General features: G+C 36.0%; 1 protein-coding gene and 1 long non-coding RNA gene across 4 annotated transcripts in view; one reads left to right on the forward strand and one right to left on the reverse strand.

Annotated features, from left to right (window-relative positions):
• ROCK1 (Rho associated coiled-coil containing protein kinase 1) overlaps positions 1–21,917 on the reverse strand; it is a 107,566-nt gene that overhangs the window by 20,093 nt on the left and 65,556 nt on the right. For all 3 annotated transcript variants that reach the window (XM_034429566.3, XM_034429564.3, XM_087890489.1), the window contains exons 14-24: positions 19,218–19,353; positions 17,902–17,993; positions 15,661–15,907; positions 13,586–13,692; positions 12,033–12,183; positions 10,184–10,344; positions 8,438–8,622; positions 7,277–7,346; positions 4,793–4,887; positions 3,769–3,934; positions 1,258–1,351 (exon numbers count right to left, since the gene is read on the reverse strand). In XM_034429566.3, coding sequence (XP_034285457.1) covers positions 1,258–1,351; positions 3,769–3,934; positions 4,793–4,887; positions 7,277–7,346; positions 8,438–8,622; positions 10,184–10,344; positions 12,033–12,183; positions 13,586–13,692; positions 15,661–15,907; positions 17,902–17,993; positions 19,218–19,353 — 1,504 coding nt within the window. The remainder of the gene's footprint in view (positions 1–1,257; positions 1,352–3,768; positions 3,935–4,792; positions 4,888–7,276; positions 7,347–8,437; positions 8,623–10,183; positions 10,345–12,032; positions 12,184–13,585; positions 13,693–15,660; positions 15,908–17,901; positions 17,994–19,217; positions 19,354–21,917) is intronic.
• LOC117672690 (uncharacterized) lies at positions 10,730–15,234 on the forward strand. Its single transcript, XR_004593321.3, has 2 exons — positions 10,730–10,813; positions 15,069–15,234. It is a non-coding gene; the product is annotated as an uncharacterized LOC117672690 (long non-coding RNA).

The raw sequence follows: 21,917 nt of genomic DNA on the forward strand, positions 1-21,917 counted from the left end.
GGCAGGCTTGGTTGACTTATTAAGCTAATTCCTAATATAATGTTTGACTCACTGTGTTTTGTGAACCTAGCAACCGTGATGGTAATGTGTTTAGTTTTGTACGATACATGAAACATAAAAATGGTATTTAAAGCAAATGAACTACAGTTTGGAGTTATGTCTAAACTATGTAATTATTACTTGCAATTCATCAAAAAACTTTCTTTGCTGATTAAGATCTGTATATCAACTGACACAATGTCCAAGATGATAAACTTAAGGTATTGCCATTCTTGGTTTTCAAAAATTATGTATAAATTGCATGTGCATGCAATGTGGCAAACAATGAAAAAATAAATCATTTTATTGTCTCTTAAATTCTGTTTTCTGTTTGAGTTCTAATCTGTTTATAAGAAGCTTTATTTCATTTTCTATTAAAATAACTCAAAGGAATCAAAACTATTAGAAATTAATAAAACAAAACAAAGTAAAAGTGGAAATAATGAGACAAGAAAAATAAAAATACAAATTATGAGGGTTTGTTTTTAAAAGGGCTATCTCAACCATTTGTAATACTCCTTTAAACTCACTATTCAAAGTGTGAAGATGCAAAACCTTCAAAATGGTTAGTGAAACTGTTTCAAGAATATTCCTTTGCTGATTTGAGCATGTGTGGATGTAAAGATGACACCCATTTCAAATAACCACAGATGATTTTACATAATTCTAATGTTTAATGCAAGCTATTCAGTAAATTAATAAGGCATCTGCTTTCACTCCCCCCCCCCAGATTATATAACATGAGAGTCCATCCCATTAAGAAGTATTGCCTGAATCACTAGGCACTTTCTGAAAGAAATTTTAAAATGCTGATGAATTTCTTCCCTAAAATGTTATTTTTACCTTAAAAAAATTAAACAAGACCCCCTATACCTTTTCTCATACATTCTGATAATCACTCATATATATACTCCAACAATTCATTGTGTTTTCAAGTTATCTCACATTTTTCCTAATTTACAAAGACCGAACCCTGTCTTCTTGAGTATAACTACAATCACACTTAAAATATCTGAATTAGTTCTCTGTGTTCAACAATATTTCATCTTTTGGCCAAATCCTCCCCCCCCCCCAAAAAAATCTATAAAGCAATATCTATAGAATACCAAACCATATTCTGCTGCTGCACTGTTGAAAGACCATTTCTATTACTGTATAAAATAGTATTAAAAAGGTGTTGGCCTTCTTCCAAACAATGTCACTGAAAATATGAAATACCTTCTTCAAGTTTTTTAATATTTCCATTTAGCTCAGAATTCTCCTTCGTTAGAAAGGCCACATCTTTGGTTAATGTATTATTTGTTTCTTCAAGCTAAAGGAAAATAAAACAATAACTACAGCTGCATTTGAGTAATTGTTGAGGAAAAGAAATAGAAATTTTATAGAAGTATACTGATTCTATTATGGAATTAAAGAATAAATGGACACAACTATATGGCTAATGGCAATTTATCTTTCCATAACCTATTTTTAAATTTGACTTAGCTTAAACTTCTCTTTTACCCATGTAGATATTAGCAAAAATATATTAATACCAATACTAAATTTAAGATGACATTCTGTATTAGCACAGTCAAATTGATGTGATATGAGTCTAGGAAGAACATTAAAGAAATAGTTGGTTTACCAATTGGAGAAAATGGCAATATGGTGATAAGGAAAGGGGAAAGATTGAATTATTTAATTCCTATATACACCTGATGAAAATAGTAATCCAAGTTGCTGGAAACTTCGCTGGGGAAGCAGAACAGAAATCTAAGTCAAAATAGGAAAGGAATGGGTGAAAGAACAAGTAGCTGCTTTGATGAACTTGAATCCTTGGGACCAATCAGACTTAAACTGTCAAAAACTGGCAAATTTTATCTCAGTACCACTGACTGTAATCTTTGAAAACTGTTAAGAGTACAAGGTAAGTGCCAAAAGATTGGAAAAGAGCTGATGACATCTGGAATGGCTCCTACCCTGATATTGTTCAGGAACCTATTAAAGGCCTGGCCATTCTCCCAGCCTTTGGGGTTAGATGATAGTTGAGCTCCTGTTGGATGGGAGGTTTTTTTGGCTGATGTGTTTTTCTTCAGACCACTCATGATCTCTTTTGGGTCATTTGTTTTTCTCTTTTATTTGTAAGCTGCCCAGGGTTTCTTATTTCGTAGTCAAGAGGCCTCTAATCTTTATGTATGTATGAATGCACCAATAAATTTCTATCAAACTTCAAAAAGAAAAAAAGGCAAACCCCATAAGCTCCCAGATCAATCATGTTGAAATTGCAACTGGGAAAATTCTAGAAAAGATCAGTTTGCAAGCCCTTAGAAAAGTCATTGTGGGTTTGTTAAAAACAGGACACGAAAACATGTTTTTCTTTTGACAAAGTGCATAGATTAACAGATCAAACAGTACACTCATACTTCACAAAGGATTTGATCAAGTTTGCCATAGCTGCTTAGTGAAACAAAACAATGTGGGATGGATGATGCCACTAGCTATGAATTTGCAGCTAGTTGAAAAACCATACCGTTAGGGTCCTAAATGGTTTTATGTCAGTATGAGGAAGTGATCTAGTAGAGTATTCAGATTCAATATTCAACCCTTCAAGGAAAGCACAAGCTAACTGTTTAAAATCAGATTTTGTTTCAACCAGAGCTAACTGTGTACACAGTTTCTCACAAGTCATAACTACTTTTTAAACACTACACTAGAAAATAGTACAATGTATTGTAATATTCAGCTTGGGGAGACAATTTCTTACTTAGCTATGAACTCATTAACAGTTTACAAATTCTGCTAAGCCATTATTCATGATTTGTAGAGCAAAACCCAGTGCTCTTTAACATTTTCATAATTGACACAGATAAGGGGATCAAATGGATACTCATTAAGTTTGCAGATTACAGGAAGCTTGGTGGGGAGAAAACAGGTTTGAGGTAGAAAATGATAGACTTGTACCTGGCCCTACTTAACATACAACAGTTTAGTTGTGAGCAATGTAGACTTCTGTACTTTAAGCAGGGAAAACCAGATGCATTATTGGCCATACCTTCTATCTCAGCACCAGTACTTGTGTGAAGGATCCAAATGGTTTGATAGCTACTGATTAAGCATGAACAAGCAATGTGCTACAGCCACCTCAAGAGCTAATGGAATCTAAAGCAGTATCAACAGAGATACAGTCTCCAGTTCATGGGAAGTGAGAGTTCCACTCTATGTTGCATTGGTCAGACTGCCCCTGGGTATTGTGTCCAGTTCTGGTTGCCAAAATACAAGAATATAGGGGGAGGACAAAGATGGAGCCCTGGAGATAACATTCTATGAAGAAAGTTATAAACAAACTGGGTATGTTGGGCTTTAAAAGAACTATTAAGCAGTAGAATAGTCTGCTTTCTGTAGTTACTAAGACTCCATCACTGGAGGTTTTCAAACAATGGATGGATGTATATAAGATGGTATGAGATTCTTGCCCTGAACAGGGAGATGGCTGGAAAATCTTCAAAATCTTTTCTAACCTATAATTCTGTGATTTCTAATGCAGGAAAATGTTTCATATTTCATTAAAGGAAACCTCATCCTTATTTAGCTATATGCATTCATCCATCATGCTACTGAAGATTTGTAAGAAAAACAAGCATGCATCATAGTAATCACTCAGTATGTAGTGAGATTACTAAAGATACATTTCTTTCTCACAGTATAATAAACTAACTTCATGATACAAAAAATATAAATATACCTTACCCGACTGACAATATTGTCCTTATCAGTAATTTCTAGTCTATTTCGTGATGCTGCTTTCTTACTCTCTTGTGTTAGTTCAAAATACTGTTCTTCAAGGAGAGCTCGGGCTAATTGTTCAGATTCAGCTTTTGTTTCAGCCAGATCTAACTGTGTAACAACAGCTTCTCTGCAACACAAAATTATTATTTTTTAAAAATACTAATTATGCAAAATATTACATTGCTCTTTTAGAAATAATGCAATGTAGTTGCTCAACTTAGGATATAATTTCGTATTTAGCTATAAAGTCCTTGATGGTTTGATCATGGTTTGTTTTAGACATAATTTGTGAACAATCCATCATGATAATTATGCTAAGCTATAATGGAGATTGTTTGACTCAGATTGATAAGGTGTGAGCCCAGCATTGTTTAGCTTCTGGCCAGTGACTTGTACATTATACAAACTACTATGTTTCAGTTCAAGGCAATTACAGGAATAAATTGCAATCCCTATCAGATTCCAGAGGAGATCATTATTGCTACTGAAAAAATATGTAAGATTAAAAAAATCCTTGCATACTGAATTATCAGAATTTTCTATTTCTGCTGGGACTAACAAACAAACAAACATCTCATACTTTTGTACAAACATCTTTATACTTTTGTTTCACTGAATACTGTACATACATTTCCATAGCCAACAAAGCTGCTTTTTAGACACATTTTAAAATACAACCAATTATAAAAGATACTTATATTTAATAAGATAATGTTTTGTTCTAGCTAATGTTTTGAAAATGTGCTAACTTGACATCGTTTGTTTTAAGAACTTTTTTTCCCTTAAAATATAGGCAGCAATCCACAAAATTATCATATTTAAATTCCTTTTGTTTCCAAGTGATAAAAAAGATTTTTCTCTTTCTGGGAGATGGGTGATTCAAAAATGTAAAAAATACATATATACATACGTATTCCATCAACAATATCAATGTTGCTTACAGTATCTCAATTTTGGAAGGACACTGTCCATAAAAGTGACTTACTTTTCATTTAGCAGTTCTTGTATTTTTTTCTGCGTTTCTTTATTTTTTTCCTCAATTTCTTCTTTGAGTTCTTTAACTTGAGTTTTATAAAGTGTCTGGAAATTTTTTAAAAAGGCACCATCATCATTTAGACATTGTTACAATCCAGAGATTTCCATTTATTAGTCAAATTTGGGATGATGATAAGAGCTACATACCGGTATTATTCAATCTATATTTGTGTATTATTTATATCAAGTTTTTACAACCACGCTCTCAAAGAGCTTACAACATTTTTGAAAAAAATGAAAGAGGTTAAAAAATTGTACAATGAAGCCAGCAACAAAGAGATAACTGTAATTTTTACTCAGAGTATTTCCTCTCATGCTGTCTAGTAGACAGTTCTCAACTCACAATCATTCGTATAGTTCTATTCAAAGTTACAACAGCACTGAAAAAGTGGCTATTTTTTCACACTTACTACCGTTGCATCATCCCCATGATCACATGATCAAAATATGGACACTTGGCAACTGGGTGTTGATGACGGCTGTAGTGTCCTGGATCGTGTGATCACCTTTTGTGACCTTCTGACAAGCAAAATCAATTAACAACCGTGTTACTATCTTAACAACTGCAGAGATTCACTTAAAAACTGTGGCAAGAAAGGTCGTAAAGTGGGGCAAAATTCACTTCACAACTGTCTTGCTTAGTAACAAAAATTTGGGACTCAATTGTGATTGCAAATCAAGGACTACCTGTACAGCAAACAAGTACAGGCAGTCTTCAACTTACAATAATTAATTTAAGGACAGTTCAAAGTTATGAAAAAGCAACTTAAACCTATATTTGCACTTACAACTGTTGCCCCACCTCTGCAACCAGCTCACATTTACATCCAACTGTAGCATCCTGCTCTCATATAAACAAGATTTATGATTTTTTTTGCCAATTTGTGAAGTTAGATTCACTTAATGATCACATAAAAGTTGTCATGTAATAGGCTGGATTTGATTTACAACCACAACAACTTACAATGGAAATTCTCTTCCCAATTGTGGTTGTAAGTCAAGAACCATTTATAGTGGGGGGGTGGGGGAGAAAATGATCTAGATGAATAAAATAACGGTTAAGTCAATCTGAGATTCACGAGTGCTAGCTTGAAAACAGTTATACCTGCTTGATTGGTGAATTGAAAATTAGGAAACAATTAGATGTGGGATGAAACAAAAACTCTGTTACAGTTTTCCATACCTAAGAGATATAAAAGAAATTCTTTCCATTTGGAAAGGCCAGATTGAATATTTCCTTCACCCTTTAATGAAGTTTTAATCAATGCTGTCAAGCAAAAAAATAAGAACAAGATCTATAGAATGTCTTTTCTAATTAGGCCTTCTTTCTGTCCTTCCCAAATTGGATTTTTTTAAAAAAAGCATTGTGATTTAAATGACATATAGAAGGGTTAACACATTAAAATACTGCAATGATTTAATATAAATATGTTAATCGGTTTGGGCTCTTTTTATTATAAAGTAAGAGCTGAATAGTTACTTTATAATTGGGTAGCTTTTACACCAAGATTAACATTTCAGAATAAACTGCAAGTGCTGTTAGTTTTACAAATTCACTCTCTATCTCTCATCATCAAGATACATTTAAGAGAATATCATTCATATATTTAAAAAAGATCAGGCCAATCTCAAATAATAAACAAGGCCAGGGCATAGTAGTTGTTGAACTATGGGACAGCTTCTTCTTAGATCTGTGCTATATTTCTGTGCAGTGAAATGCAATGTAATGTACAATTTAAGCCACTGATGGGAATGCTAATTTTGTTTTTTCTACAATCAAAATTCTGCAAAACCAAAAAAGAAAAAACACTATACAATAAGATTCTTTTTTCACTACTTTGTCTAGTGCACTGATTTTCTATTTTCAGAAGAGTTTTTAAGGAGATTTTTTGGGATATATAGGCCAGACATAAGCAAATCAATCACAATAAGCTTTTCTCTTGAGAGTGCCAGTTGTTTAAAAATAATAATGAAAGTGGAAGAAGGCATTTATAAAAGTCATTTCTTGGATATTTAGTGAAAAAAAATGATTTATTACAGCAATTCTTTAAACAAACCTGTCTCTTGAAAGAGAGACATTGGAAATCTAAAATACAGGTGCCAATATAGCAAGGTGGGGTTTTAGGCACAGAAAGTCAAGCCAGGAATACTATTGAGCCTTATCTAATACATGTGTCCAAAATGTCAACAAGGGCAAGTCCAGAATGGTTAAAAGACTGGAAGAAAAATGAATATTTACCATTTTTTTTTAGCTTGACAACAGACAAAAAAGTTAATGTCAAACAGTAATTAAAAAACAGCTGTGTACCTTTCTTGTTCTTCCTACCCCATTTATTACTTTTCCCATTATCTAAAAGTGAAGGTCATTATTAATAGATTGATGCAAATTGTACATAACATAATTAAATGCTTGTGCAATATAAAGAACACTTACAGAAAAATATTGTTCAGCTTCTAGCTGATCTTGTAGTTCACGCATTTGGCCTTCGTTCCCTCTGTATTGCCTTTGAGGGAAAAAAAAGTAAATTTAAATAGATTCTTTCATTAGGAGTCTGAATCCAACATCAGAAACTCCTTCGCCGCTAATAAATAACAAAACTTCAAAGGTGTTATTGGATACTGAAAACACCGCGGCTCAAATAAACAAAGCAGCTTTCAAGCGTTACAATGTAGCTCAATTATAACAGTAACTTCCACATGAGACTGAAAGTTACTTTAGAAACCATGTAGCCGCTGATAAGCAAGAGAGGGCTGCAATAGTGTTAGCGTTATTCAGCAGCTGAAAAACACCTCGGCTAAATTAAAGAAACAGCGTCCGAACCACAGCGGATCGCTGCTGACAGATCGGCAAGGCGGCTAGCAGCCCCTTAGCGCCGCAATTTAAATTGGCAAGATGGCTAGCAGCCCCTTAGCGCCGTAACTTTAAGCAAGAAAAAAAATTTACTTCAGTACAGACAGCAAATTAATCAGACAGCTTCCAAACCTCTGCAGATCGTTGTTGATTGAACGGCAAGGCGGCTAGCAGCCCCTTAACGCCGCAATTTAAATAGCGATCTTTTTTTTTTTTAAACAATTGTAAAGCTGTCAAGACAGAAGCCATTAACGCAGCCCTCTAATAAATTATAATAATAATGATGAATTAGACAGATTATCTGTAGAACAAAAAGCACTCTAGACCTATTGAGTCAACTGAGTGAAAAAGACTGAGCATGCGCAGAAAGAGGGGGCGGAACCATACTGCAGAGGGAGATAAATATTTGATAAGCACTCAGTAGAACAAATCAAAGGAGTGAAGGTTCCCATAACTGAGGAATGTCGGCACAACGATGCATGAAAATTTCTATTCTGAACTCTTAGTCATTAGGTGTTCAGTAGATCAAGTAATAAAAGTATTATTTGAATAGAACACAGGCAACTTAAGGAGTCTACAAGTTTAAAATATTTATGCCATTTGTTTTTCATGGATAGTTTACATGAGATATTTGCATAACTATAAATAGTGAAGTCAAATGTCAATAAAACATAGCACAAACCACATTACTAAAAGCAGTCCTTTACAATATAGTTCTTTTTGATAATAAAAAATGAAATTTACTTAGCCAGCTGAGCCAACTCAAATTCTGCTAATCGTTTTGCTTCCAACAATGCATTGATCTCCTGTTTTAGCTGTTTCTCAGAACTCTTTAAACTATCTGCTTCTATAGCATGCATCTTCAGTTCATTCTGTGTCATCACTCTTTTATTTATCTCATGTTCCAATTGATGTGTCAGATTCTTAACCTAAAAACACAATAAAAATGTATTTATTTCTACATACTTATTTTGGCATTATCCAATTTCAGGCCAAGAATGAAAATGTTTTAATTATTAAGAAACTTCTACTCCTTATATTAAATTCACTTATATAAGGATGGGCAGCATTTGAATCTGAAGTGAAAAGGGTTTTGAAGCAGGTGTCGGAGTTAACACTGGGTTCCTGGGTTAACACTGTAAATGTACAATTCCAGGAAAATATATATTTGAATTAAGAAGGTGCTAATACTTAAAACTGCTTTGAAGCACCTTGTAGTATCCTTCTGGCACTCCCTTAACTTAAGCATGTATTTTCTTCCATGGCTACCATGTGAGCCCAGGAAAAGATGGTAGTATTTTTAAAAAGTTGCTGGCAGGCACAATCCATGCCTATTCCGAAACATTATTTTAAGCTTTGGATTGCTGCATATATATCTGAGATCAAAAACAATACTTATAGCATTTTTTTCTTTGCATTAAATTATCTCAATCAAAATATGCTTAAAAATAAATTTTAAAGGCATTTTGCCTTCAGACATCTGGAATTCTGGCCTGAAATGGTCAACATCTGAAAACTATGTGGTCCTTTTGAGTTCTATTCTATATGAATATGTAATATACAGCAACAAGGGCTTGCCTTAATAAGTTCCAAAGTTTTAATATTTTGAGACTTCTGGTGAAAATTAATGGTAGTTTAGTTCTATTTGTCTTCAGGGAAGACAACATCACAGATGAGATTGGAGCCCAGAAGCTAATGCCTGAAGCCAAACTTCCTCTGATCCAGATAAAGGAGGAAGTATGAAAACAACTCATCTGATTAACCAGGAAAATTAAACAGATGGATTACCATTTTTTATAACAAATACTTTCTGGATGAACTTTTACAACTCCTCCAAATTACAATGAACTCTATTCTGTAAGAGCCATAGTGGTGCACTGGTTAGAATGCATATTGCATGCTAATTCTGCTGACTGCCAAGAGTTCGATCCTGACCAGCTCAAGGATCAGCAATCTGGATTCTCATTTTACAGATCTTGGAAGGATGGATGGCTGAGTCAATTTTGAGCTCCTCAGGATCAAACTCCTGGCAGTTGAGTAGAGTTAGCCTGCAATACTGCATTCTAACCACTGCGCCAACGCTGAGAAAGAGAAGGTTATCAGAAATAGAACAAGATTTGAGATTTAGGTGGGATAGTTATTTACAGTATGATAAAGTTAATGCAGAACTTATCATTAAAAAAAGTTTTAATGTTTCTATTTTTTTCACAATGTATCAAAACAAAGGTTCAAGTAGTTTCATAAGAAGTCTCATATACCTGTCAATGGCCTTCCAATTCTATTTAAAACTGCTTAATTAAGATTCAGGAAAGATTTTAGAATATCATGCCCAGAGCCCTAGGTGTGGGGAAGTTTATAAATAAATAATTTGTGAAATTAATTTTGTGGTGGATTTGAAGCTACAGAGATTTTTGGGTTCATAGAAATAAGGTAATTTTTCATGTATGCATAAAAGGAATGTTCACATGAGTATAGAAATTACTGTCTTACATCATCTTCCAGTCTCTCTTTCTGTTCAGTAAGGTGCTCAATCTTCTGTTGTGATTGCTTCAGATCAAAGTCTAACATGGAACATTGTTTTTCAATCTGAACTATTCTATTTTCTGCCTTCTCTCTTGCTGCTCGTTCTTCCTTTACCTTTTTTTCAATTTCTATGGGGGGAAAAGACAGACAACAAAAACTAAATATAGGTAGTCCTCACTTACTGCATTTAGTACCAATGTGTCGCTAAGCCCAAGTCACAATATCAATTCATTTCTGGCTCAATTGTTAAGCAAATAACTGTGGATCATTAAATGGGATGTCACTTGACTACAGATTTTCTGCCAGCTTCCCAATTTGCTTGTTGGAAGCTGGCTGTGAAGATCACAAATGACAATCGTGGCCCATGGAATACTACAACTGTCATAAATGTGCATTGGTTACCAAGCGCCCGAATTATGATCATGTAGATTACAGGAATAGAGCCATAACTTTGAAGACCAGTTGTAACATTTTCAGAGTCATCATAACTTTGAATAATTGCCGAACAAGTGATTTCTAAGTGAGAAATACCTTAAAGTACATTAGAAAAGCAAAAAAGAATGTATTCATGAGATCTTTCAGATATCCTACTGAGAGGTGAGAGAAAATATTAAGAATTTGGAATAGCTATATTAATATTTAGAGTAAAAATCTCCTAGAATTGTTACCTGTACTATAATGATATACCTAATTCATATAGATTACACACGGTGAAATAATACATGAATGATGGCCAGCTGTTCTCTCTTGTTATTATCTCATATCATTAACTTATTAATGATATGAGAAACAGAGACTGGTACCTAGATTTTTTTGTAATTAAATAACAGAAAATAACTACTCCACATCTCAGCAGGGATCAGCTTTCCCAGGTAGACAAATAGAAAATATGACCAGACACTTTAACTCTACTTTGTTGTAAGGCTACATTAACAGAATTTTGTCAGAATGATAATACAAATCTGCTGCTGTCTCGTTTACATCCCAAGAAGGTAAGGTTCCTTTCCAAGTTTCTTTCTCTGCCCATTATATAGATGTGTGCTATGGCCTCTCTTATCTAATCATTCCCTAAGCAGCGTCTCTTCGCTCCATCTCCCAATGTCATTACACCAAGCCACGTTTCTGGTAAAAGAGACTTTCCTACAATAGTAGATTAATATTCTGTAGAAATCTACTGCATTTCCAGAACTATGATGAATCATGCTGAAAGTTAATTTGACACCCCCAGTATCCCATTTCCTAAAAGAAATTTCCCAAATTTACAGCAAGCCCAGAAAACTATGCAGCTTAGACTGCTTAGTCCAGGGATGTCAAACTCATGATGATACGTTGTCATATGACGTATCGCAACTTTCCCCCCTTTTGTTAAACCGGGGGTGGGGGTGGCCAGCTCATGACACATCCAGCCTGAAGGCCGCAAGTTTGACACCCCTGGCTTAGTCTCTAATGCAGGGCTGTCAAACTCACATTGTCACAGCGGCATCATGTGACATATCAGGACTATTTTCCCCTTCGCTAAACTGGGCAGGGCCAGCACATGATGCATCTGGCCTGTGGGCCGCGAGTTTGTTAACCCTGCTCTAATGGGAAATCATCAGAAAACCAAAGGTCTTCAGGCCAGATAGGGAATTGGGGGGGAAGGGGGGAGGAGAAATCCCAAAAGAAGGTGGTGGCAAACTAGATGGTTGCCAAGGAAACTACACAGATTTGAAAGGAATATGCAACCAATTATTTAAAGAGAGAAATATATAAACACTAATTATATATTAATATATAATTATATATATTAATTCTTGCTAATTCTTTAAGAACTTACCATACATAGCAACAGATTTGGCCTCTTCTATTGACTGATGCTTGTCAGTTAACCGAGCTTTGTTTATGTTATGTTCATTTATTTCTTGCTCTAAACGTTGTTGTATCGTTTTAAGTTTGTAGTTTAGATCTATTTCTAAGTTATTCTTCTCCTGCAAGATATTTTGTATAAAATGGTGTCAGATATACAAAATATGACAAGTATTCATATTTTATCATTACTTTCCAGTACCTTTCTTCTTCCTACATACATTTTTATTTGATACAAATCTACTGGATCCTGAGTCTGTATAAGTAAAATGCCTGTGGGATATGGGCAATAATATACTAATTTGAATGATAGTTTTTAAACTCTAGCATGCATAGAATGAAATGTACTTGGAGTAAAATTATGTGTTGATTTTGCTTATAGTATATTAACTAAAATATGTCAAAGGGACCAGGATTATCCTGTTAATAGGTAATATTGCATTTGGCACAGATGCAATAGATAAGATTTGTCTAGATTGCTAAATAATAAAAGCCATGGTGGATAGAAGAGGTCAATATGTATAGGATCACTGGGTAATGACTGTGTCATATGGAAAGCTATGAATTGAAATATAAGATGCATAAATGGTAAACAATATGAAAGAAAATGGAAAAAATGCATGTCTGTGAGACTAAGAGAAGAAAGATGAAATAGATCTGAATAAAAATGGTGCAGTCTGTTCAACAGATGCAGAGAAGTAAGGATGTAGGGTCAATTATGAATAAACGAGCTAAAATATAGATCAGGATCACCTTCCAAAAGAAGTAAAATGGCTGTAAGAGTCTGCTTCTGCCCACTTTAAATGAAAGCAAAACTTAGGTATGTCAAGAAAAACATGATTTTAAATTGAATGTAGTATGAGTTACTTAAAAAGAATATAGGTAATCCCTGGGTTACAAGCGTTCCCTTAGCAAACATTCGAAGTTACCTGATAAGCGCCCCCTAGTGTTTATGAACTAGTTTATGAACTAGTGTTTATGAACTAGTTCCAAAACTACGAATGTTGCACCACTCTTATATTTTGTTCACCCTTAGGAAAAACCGCAGAGGTTCTGGAATATTTCTGCCTATTCCGCTCCACTCTGCACTTTGCCAGCCAAAACAGAGGTTCGGAGGGGTGGGCTCACCCAGCACTTTGCCAACCAAAATGGAAGTTCAGAGGGGTGGTTACACTTTATGGCAGCTACTCTCTTTTCTCGGACTATACAATTGCAGACATACTTGCTTCAATAAGGTGCAAGTGGGTACTATGTCCATTTCCAATATACTACAACTATCTTTCCCACAAATCCAAAGTGTTGCATGGCTTACCATTTAGTAATAATTATAATTTAACAGCAGGTCTCAAATTGATTTCTGGTTCTCCCTTCTTCCATTGCCTTACTGAATTTTACTATTTGTATATTTTCAAATGTACATTTACCTTTAGTTCTAAAAATACGCAGATATATTTTTTTATTCTAAATATACAATTCTATTCCAAGATACATAAGACTTTGTGCCTCATTACTTTGTTACCTTACCTTTTCAGAATGATTAAGCATGTCTTGGGCCTTTTTTCTTTCTTCTTCTACTCGCTCAAGATTATTTTTCACACCTTTGATTTCTTCTTGTAAAGATGTAATCCGAGCTACAGAATTAATTAAATATATTTAACTGTATCTATGACTTTAGATGGACAAAGATTGTTTACCATCTATGCTCTCAACTTTCATTAAAGTATTAAACTGAAAATTTGTAAACATATATTTTCATATGGGTACACATATATGCAAATAACTATTGAAAATGAAATGTATGCAAGAAAGTCTAAGTGACCACATTTAATTAAATTGGCAGATATGGAATATTCACATTTGCATAAAAATGCTAGTCTTTATAAATTTGAAGAATTTATATTTATTGATGCAAATAGATTACATTCACAAATTTCCCAACACATTTGTAGAGTAGCACAAGTAAAAGGTTTTTTTAGAAAGACATTAAGTACCTATTCCTCAGAAAGCTATTTTAACCCACCATCTGTTGTTCACCCTCAGTAAAAAGTATTTATGATGAATACTTAATATCTGTGAAAAATGAAATCATAGGCTTTAATTCTATGATTTAGGTTCTGTTCAAAAATAGATTTTCTTAACTATTTGTACAAGATAAAAAGATCCAAGAGTAGTTAAGGCAGGATAAGAGAGAAAGTATTCATTCTCACACTATGATCATTATTTGTAGAAATACCATTTTTTTCTGAACATTCTTTTTATATTGTGGGATTCTAAGCAGTGTACAAAAATATAAAAGCTTTAGATAAATCAATTTTGCATGTTCAAAACCCAAACTATATAAGCCAGAAATGCTTCAAAGAAAGCTCAGGCTACATTTTTTTTCCAGCCAGAAACACATCTGAAATTGGGACAGTGGACTCATTCATAATCTGCTTGACGTGGAAACTCTTTAGAATCATAAACAAACATATTTTATCTAGTTTTACTGCACATATTTTAAGATAGTTTCAAGGATGTTCTCTACCTTCCCATGAGGATCCACAAAGATTTTTGTAACTAAATACAATGCAAGGGATATAGTTTTGTTTTGCAAAATGGTAGGTGCTTTTAATTTTTTTTTAAAGTTAACATGGCCAAGATGTCCTCTGGAGGATAAAATACTGTCTTATTGAAAAAAAAATATTTATAAATGAGTAAGAACAATATATTATGTTAAACTCAAGTACAACTTTTCATATTATTATAGGGAGCTATAAAAAAATAAATAGTACCATTTTTGTTTGAATTTTTTTCCCATGGGATTTAAAACTTAATCACAGAGTTCTTTGGGGAAGTAGACTTTCATTTCTTAAACAAAAACATTACAAAAATTTCTCTTTTCCTCCTCCAACTTTCTATTATGTTGTACAGTTGATTTCTGTACTTCTAGATGGCCATAATATAATCTAAAGTCAAATTGCAAGTGATACAGCCACATGGTTCTAATAGCATATATCTTTTCTTTCAGTTTTGTCTCTATAGGGACATTTGGATGCATTCTACACATATCCAAAGGCCAGACTGGATTCTCTATTTTATGCTGCTATATTGTAACTTATTGCAACAATTCATGTCTAATAAGTCTGTAACATAGAATGCATATAATTGCCATGATAAATTATTTTATACAGTAATGCTATTTCTATTCAATCCTCAATTTTTTATGTTTTTAACCTTAAACCCAGTTGTTTTATAGTTATTTATGTCATTGTAAACTGACCAGAATCCTTTGATGGTGAGATGGCATATAAATTTAATTAATTAATTAATTAATTAATTAATTAATTAATTAATATCTTATTTTCCAGATATGAAAACAAAGAATGAGATCATATTATCTGTCCATTATGTATTGAAATTCTGCAAAAAAAAAAAACAGCTACTACAAATTCTTAGTTTTACATAACATATGCAGTCTTTACACTTGTATAAGAGCATTTATATTTATTTAGCTTTCACCATTCATAAACGTAACTCAGTCTGAAATTGTTATTTATATTTCAAGCTATCAGAGAAAAAAAACTTTACATTTTATAATTACACTATGGTAAAATTATTACCTTGTAGCTCTCCAATAATTTCTGATCCATGACTCCTATCTCTTCGTTCTACTTCCAGTGCTCCTTGTAGCTGGAAATAATCCTTTTCCACCTGTAATTTTGTGTTTTCCAGAATTCTGCATCTTTCCTGCAATTCCCTATTTAATGATTCAAATTGACTTATTGACTTGCTCATTTCTGTATGACTTTTCCTTAATCTTGCTGCAGTATCTGACTCTGTTCTCAGCAAATCATTGGCCTCTTCAAGCTGTATGAGCAATGGAGTTAGGAAAAAAAGTAGAGGTTAGTCTAAAATGAGCATGGCTCATATTTACCCTAAAAAAAGAGATTTAGTTACAGTGCCTTCAGAATGTATTCAGACCTTTTTCACTTTTGTTAATTCTGTTATGCTTCAGCCTGATTCTATAGTTGTTGAAAATCATTTTTTTCTCATTAATTTACACTCGCTACTCTATAATGACAAAGTGAAATGTTTATAATTTTATTAAAAATAAAAAACTGAAACATTAGCATAAGTATTCAGACCCTTCACTTGGTACTTTGTTGAAGCGTCTTTGGCAGCAATTACAACCTCGAGTCTTTTCGAGTATGATGCAACAAGCTTGGCACACCTGGATTAGGAGATTTTCTGCCATTCTTCCTTGCAAATCCTCTCAATCTCAATCTCACCAGATTGGATGGTGGCGACTTTCAGGTTCCTCCAGAGATGTTCAATAGGGTTCAAGTCAAGGTTCTGGCTAGGCCAACCCTAGGACATTCACAGAGTTGTCCCTAAGCCACTCCTATCTTGATTGTGTTATCTTGATTGATCATTGTCATGTTGGAAAGTGAACCTTTGGCCCAGTCTCAGTTCCTGAGCACTGTGGAACAGGCTTTCATTGAGGATATCCCTGTACTTTGCTCCCGTCAGCTTTCTTTCAACCCTGACCTGTCTCCCAATCCCTACTGCTGAAAAACACCCCCACAGCATGATGTTGCCATCACCATGATTCACAGTTAGGATGATATTGGGCAGGTGATGAGTGGTGCCTGGTTTCTTCCAGACATAATGTTTACAACTGAGGCCAAACAGTTCAATCCTGGTTTCATCAGACCAGAGAATCTTGTTCCTCACAGTATGAGAGTCCTTCAGGTGCTTTTTTGAAAACTCCAACTGGGCTTTCATGTGTTTTGCACTGAGGAGAGGATTCCATCTAGGCACTCTGCCATAAAGCCCAGATTAGTGGAGAGGTGCAGTGATGGTTGTTCTTCTGGAACTCTATCCAATCATAAGATCTCTGGAGCTCAGCCCATCGGGTTCTTGGTCACCTCTCTTACTAAGGCCCTTCTCCCTGATTGCTCAGTTTGACAAGTTATACCAAACTTCTTCCATTTGAGAATTATGGAAGCCACTGTGTTCTTAAGAACCTTCAATGCAGCAGAAATTTTATTGTAGCCTTCTCCAAATCTGTGTCTTCCAATAATCCTGTCTCTGAACTCTTCAGGCCATTCCTTTGACCTCATGACTTTTGCTATGCTACAATATGCATTGTCAGCTTGAGGCCTTCTATAGAGAGATGTGTGCCTTTTCAAATCATGTCCTATCAATTTACCATAGGTTGACTCCAATCAAGGTGTAGAAACATGTAATCAACAATCAAGAGAAATGGAAGCACCTGAGCTAAATTTCAAGTGTTGTTGCAAAGGAACTGAATACTTATGCCAATGTGATATTTCAGTTTTTTCTTTTTAATAAATTTACAGACTTTATCACTATGGGGTAGTGAGTATAGATTAATGAGAAAAAATGAATTTCAACAACAGTACAATCAGGCAACTCAATGTAACACATAGGACAAGCTAAAACCATAGTATAATAACAGAAGAACAAAATAGAAAAACAACTGTCTAGGAATAATTAATCATTAAAATAATTAAAACAATCATAACAAACTAGTAACATCATAAAATCCTAAGGTCCAGGGTCTCTTGAAAATAGAAACGCATTTAACTGATGGCAGAAAATGACCTAGTGGTCCGTCAAGTCTGTCGTTTCAGTTTTAATTAAAAAAAAAAAAAATTAGTCAGACAATGGACATATATTTATTCCAAGCATGTTTAAACTCAGTTATTGATGATTGATCCACTACCTCTACTAGAAGTTGGTTCCAAGCTTCCACTACTATTTCTAGATCTTTAGGGCTTTTGTGAAGGACAGCAGTATGCAAACCAGGGGGAATTAATATATGCAAAATTACTTACTTGCTTTTGCAACTGTGTAATTTTTTCATTTGTAATATGTGAGTGTTGACTAATTTTTTTTAAGTCTTCCAGCTGATCTTTTAATGTTGACGCTAAAAGCAAAGAAAGACATTTTAAACATACATTTTAATATTTTCAGGTAAATTGCAGAAATAAAATGTTCAAAATGCAAACACTTTCCATTTTATAAAAAAAAAACATTTTCAATCATGCCTTCTATTGATGATTATGGTCTGAGGAAAGAACAGAGGATTCTGCAGTTGAAACGTTAGTCCAAGGAATTGTGTCATCAACAAAACCATAGATTCCTGAACCAGGATATATTATCTACTAAAAGGCTTTTGTAAAAGATATGCTTTACCTCACAAAGATTGAGAAAAACGTGTTTCAAAGGCATCTTACTGACTTTGGTCATCTGGCAGACTTTAAATTAATCATGGAGGGGTAAAAGACCAATACCCAGAACTACACTCAAAACAGTAAGCCTTATAACAAGAAAGGAAGTGATAAGAAGGAAGGGGGCCATAGAAATGCATCAGAAGATAAGCAGGCAAACCCTAAGAAAGACAGTACTAAAGGGCTCAAATGACTGTAATCTAATACTCAGAGAATGGGGAAGAAAATAGAGAAGATGAAATCTCAGTACCAAGGTAGAAATGGGGGGGGGGGAATATGTTGCAAATATGACATCGTTGATATTGCTGAAATTTGGTGGGAAGGAATCCAAGATTGGGGTATGTACATGTAGTCCTTGACTTACAACTCATTTGGTGACTTTTTGAAGTTATAATAGCACATGACCATTTTTCACATTTATAATCATTGCAGCATCCTAATGGTCACATGATCAAAATTTGGATGCTTGGCAACTGGTATGTATTCATGATGGTTACAGTATCTCAGGGTCACAATATCTTCTTCTGCAACCTTTTGACAACCAAAGTCAATGGGGAAGCCAGATTCACTTTATAACTGTGTTACTAACTTAAGAACTGCAGTGATTCAATTAACAAGAGTAGCAAGAAAGGATGTAAAATGGAGCAAAACTCACTTAACAAGTGTCTTGCTTAGCAATAGAAATTTTGGGCTCAATTGTGGTCGTAAGTCAAGGACTACCAGTACTGGTAAGACAAAATTTGACCATGCCTAACAAAAGAAATGCAAATTCATTATATATCAACCTTGACTACACAATATGGAAATTTATGATAGTGAAAGTCTACCCTGGACAGGATATTGGATTAGAATACCTCCGAAGTCTCTATGATTGTATGAAGTTTTCTTACTGTAATATACAAAATAAAAATACAGCTTACCTTCATTTTCTGCATTTCGACGTTTTTCATTCTCCTGTTCAGCTTTTCTTTGATATTCATTAATTCTATGTTGCAAGAGCATCTTTTCCTTCTCTACTTGAGTAACTGTTGATTCCAAATTTTTTTTCTGATTTCCCTGTAAATTAAATTTAGCAATAAAACTCTACAGCTAAGCATTCATCTGAATATTTACAATATAGAATTGCGATTATTTTAATCAAAAGATTTTTACAATAAATAAAACTCAATGAAATACATTTGCTACTTATAATGCTAAATTATAATAAACTGATATATAGGCAATTTAGTATTAATTTTTATATAATAACTATGACCACTTTCAAAATGTATCAAAAAAATAGTTCTGAAGGGCGATTAGAAATTCCAATGCTACAAAAGGTATCTTAAGCTTGAATAAGGCTTAAAAGTACTTAATTTGCACCTTAAAATCCATCAAAATCCACAAATGAAATGTTGACTCTCACATTCTGGGGGCTGTGAGAATCACAACCAATATTCCATCATGCTGAAAATAGATGGGGTTTTTTTGCAGTACTAACCTACTGTAAATTACATTTTGTTTAAAATAAAACATCTTTAAACCAGCACTTGGTGGGGGACCCGGGGTCGAGGGGGGGATTAGAGCTTATCTAGATAGTGTTTCTAACATCAATACTGTGGGTGGGAGGGGCAGATACGGCGGGAGCAGGAAACTATATCGTGTCAGGGGAGCGCGCGCTCGCTGTTTACGACCGGTGGCGTGCTCCGGCCCCCAAGGCTCCACTTGTTTCCCAGGTTGCACAGACCCTCAGGGCCGGGGCCTTCGGCTGATGTTGTGCAATGCCAGGTCTGTAGTAAATAAAGCCCCCCTCATTTGTGATCTTGTTCAGGAGGGGGGAGCGGACCTGGCAGGTATTAAAGAGACCTGGTTGGGCCAGGAGGGGGGGTTCCCCTCGTTGAAATGTGCCCACCAGGTTTCCACACATTCCATCAGCTGAGGTCACAGGGGAGGGGAGGGGGGTAGCGGTTATTATTAAAGAAGGTCTTAGACCGAGGGAGGTCACTGTTCCTCACACGGCTGTGAGTCCCTCCTTGTGAAATGGGGTCATGGGGTACAGATGGGTTTGCTGATCATGTACCTGGCTCCTTGCCACGTGGCAGCAGCCCTGCCCAAGCTACTCAACGTCATCGCAGCGGTGGCAGTTGACACCCCTAGACTTATGGTCATGGGGGATTTCAACCTGCCGTCTGTGGGTGACACGTCTGAGGTGGCTCGGGAGTTCATGGCTTCCATGACAGCTATGTACCTGACCCAGCTAATTCATGCCCCTACCCACACGGGAGGGAAACACGCTGGACTTGGTTTTTGTCTCTGGACAGTGGTTGAGTGATGTTGAGATAGGGGATATAGTCACTGAGCCCTTGTTATGGTCGGATCACTCTCTCCTTCATCTTGACCTTCAAACCGCTGCACCTTGCACAGGGAGGCGGAGCCGGTAAGATGGTTCTGCCCCAGGCGCCTGATGAAGCCTGATAGGTTCCAGATGGAGCTTGGGCCATTCCCTGAGGCTCTGGCTCACGCCTTGACTGGAGACCTAGTGGCCGCCTGGGATAGGGTGGCCGCTGGAGCTCTGGATTGGGTCGTGCCTTTGCGGCCTCTGACCCGGCGCCGATCTCATCTGGCTCCTTGGTTTATTGAGGAGCTAAGGGAGATGAAGCTCCAGAAAAGATGCCTAGAGAGCAGTTGGAGGTCCAGCCTTTCTGAATCTGACCAGACACTGGTAAGATCTCATATTAAGAATTACCTAGTGGCGATAAAAGCAGTGTAATTCTTTTGCTGCTCTTATTGCGTCATCAGATAACCGCCCAGCCGCCCTGTTGAGGGTGACCCACTCCTTGCTCTACCAGGGAGTGCGGGAGGACCCCTTGGAGGGTAGAGCCAAGGACTTTGTACAGTATCTGCATGACAATATCACTCAGATTAGGGAAGACCTGTACTCCGACTGGGTAGTTTCAGGGGGGATGACTGAGGCAGGTCTTGAGAATGTTATCTGGGATGAGTTTGATCCTGTGACTCCTGATGATGTGGACAGGATTCTGAGTAGACTGAACGCGACCACGTGTTTGTTGGATCCGTGTCCCTCCTGATTAGTGCTGGCTTCTTGGGAGGTGACGCAAGGCTGGCTCCAGGGGTTATAAATGCTTCATTGGGTGAGGGTGACTTCCCCGCCGCCTTGAAAGAGGTGGTGGTGAGGCCTCTCTCAAGAAGCCTTCCCTGGACCCGGCAGTGTTGTCAAATTATCGTCCGGTCTTCAACCTTCACTTTGTGGCGAAGGTTGTTGAGAGTGTGGTTGTGCGGACAGCTCCCCCAGCACCTGGATGAAACGGTGTATCTGGATCCGTTCCAGTCAGGTTTCAGGCCTGGGTACAGCACAGAAACGGCATTGGTCGTGTTAGTGGATGATCTCTGGAGGGCTCGGGACAGAGGTTGCTCCTCTGTCCTGGTGCTATTAGATCTCTCAGCGGCTTTTGATACCATCGACCATGGTATCATGCTGCACCGGTTGGAAGAGTTAGGGGTGGGGGGCACTGTGTTATGGTGGTTCTCCTCCTTTCTCTCCGAACGGTTGCAGTCTGTGTTGGCAGGGGGGCAGAGGTCGACCCCGAGGCTCCTCATATGTGGGGTGCCACAAAGGTCGG

The sequence above is a fragment of the Pantherophis guttatus genome, chromosome 3, assembly GCF_059756535.1.
Source record: "Pantherophis guttatus breed Tessera chromosome 3, ASM5975653v1, whole genome shotgun sequence".
NCBI lineage: Eukaryota > Metazoa > Chordata > Lepidosauria > Squamata > Colubridae > Pantherophis > Pantherophis guttatus.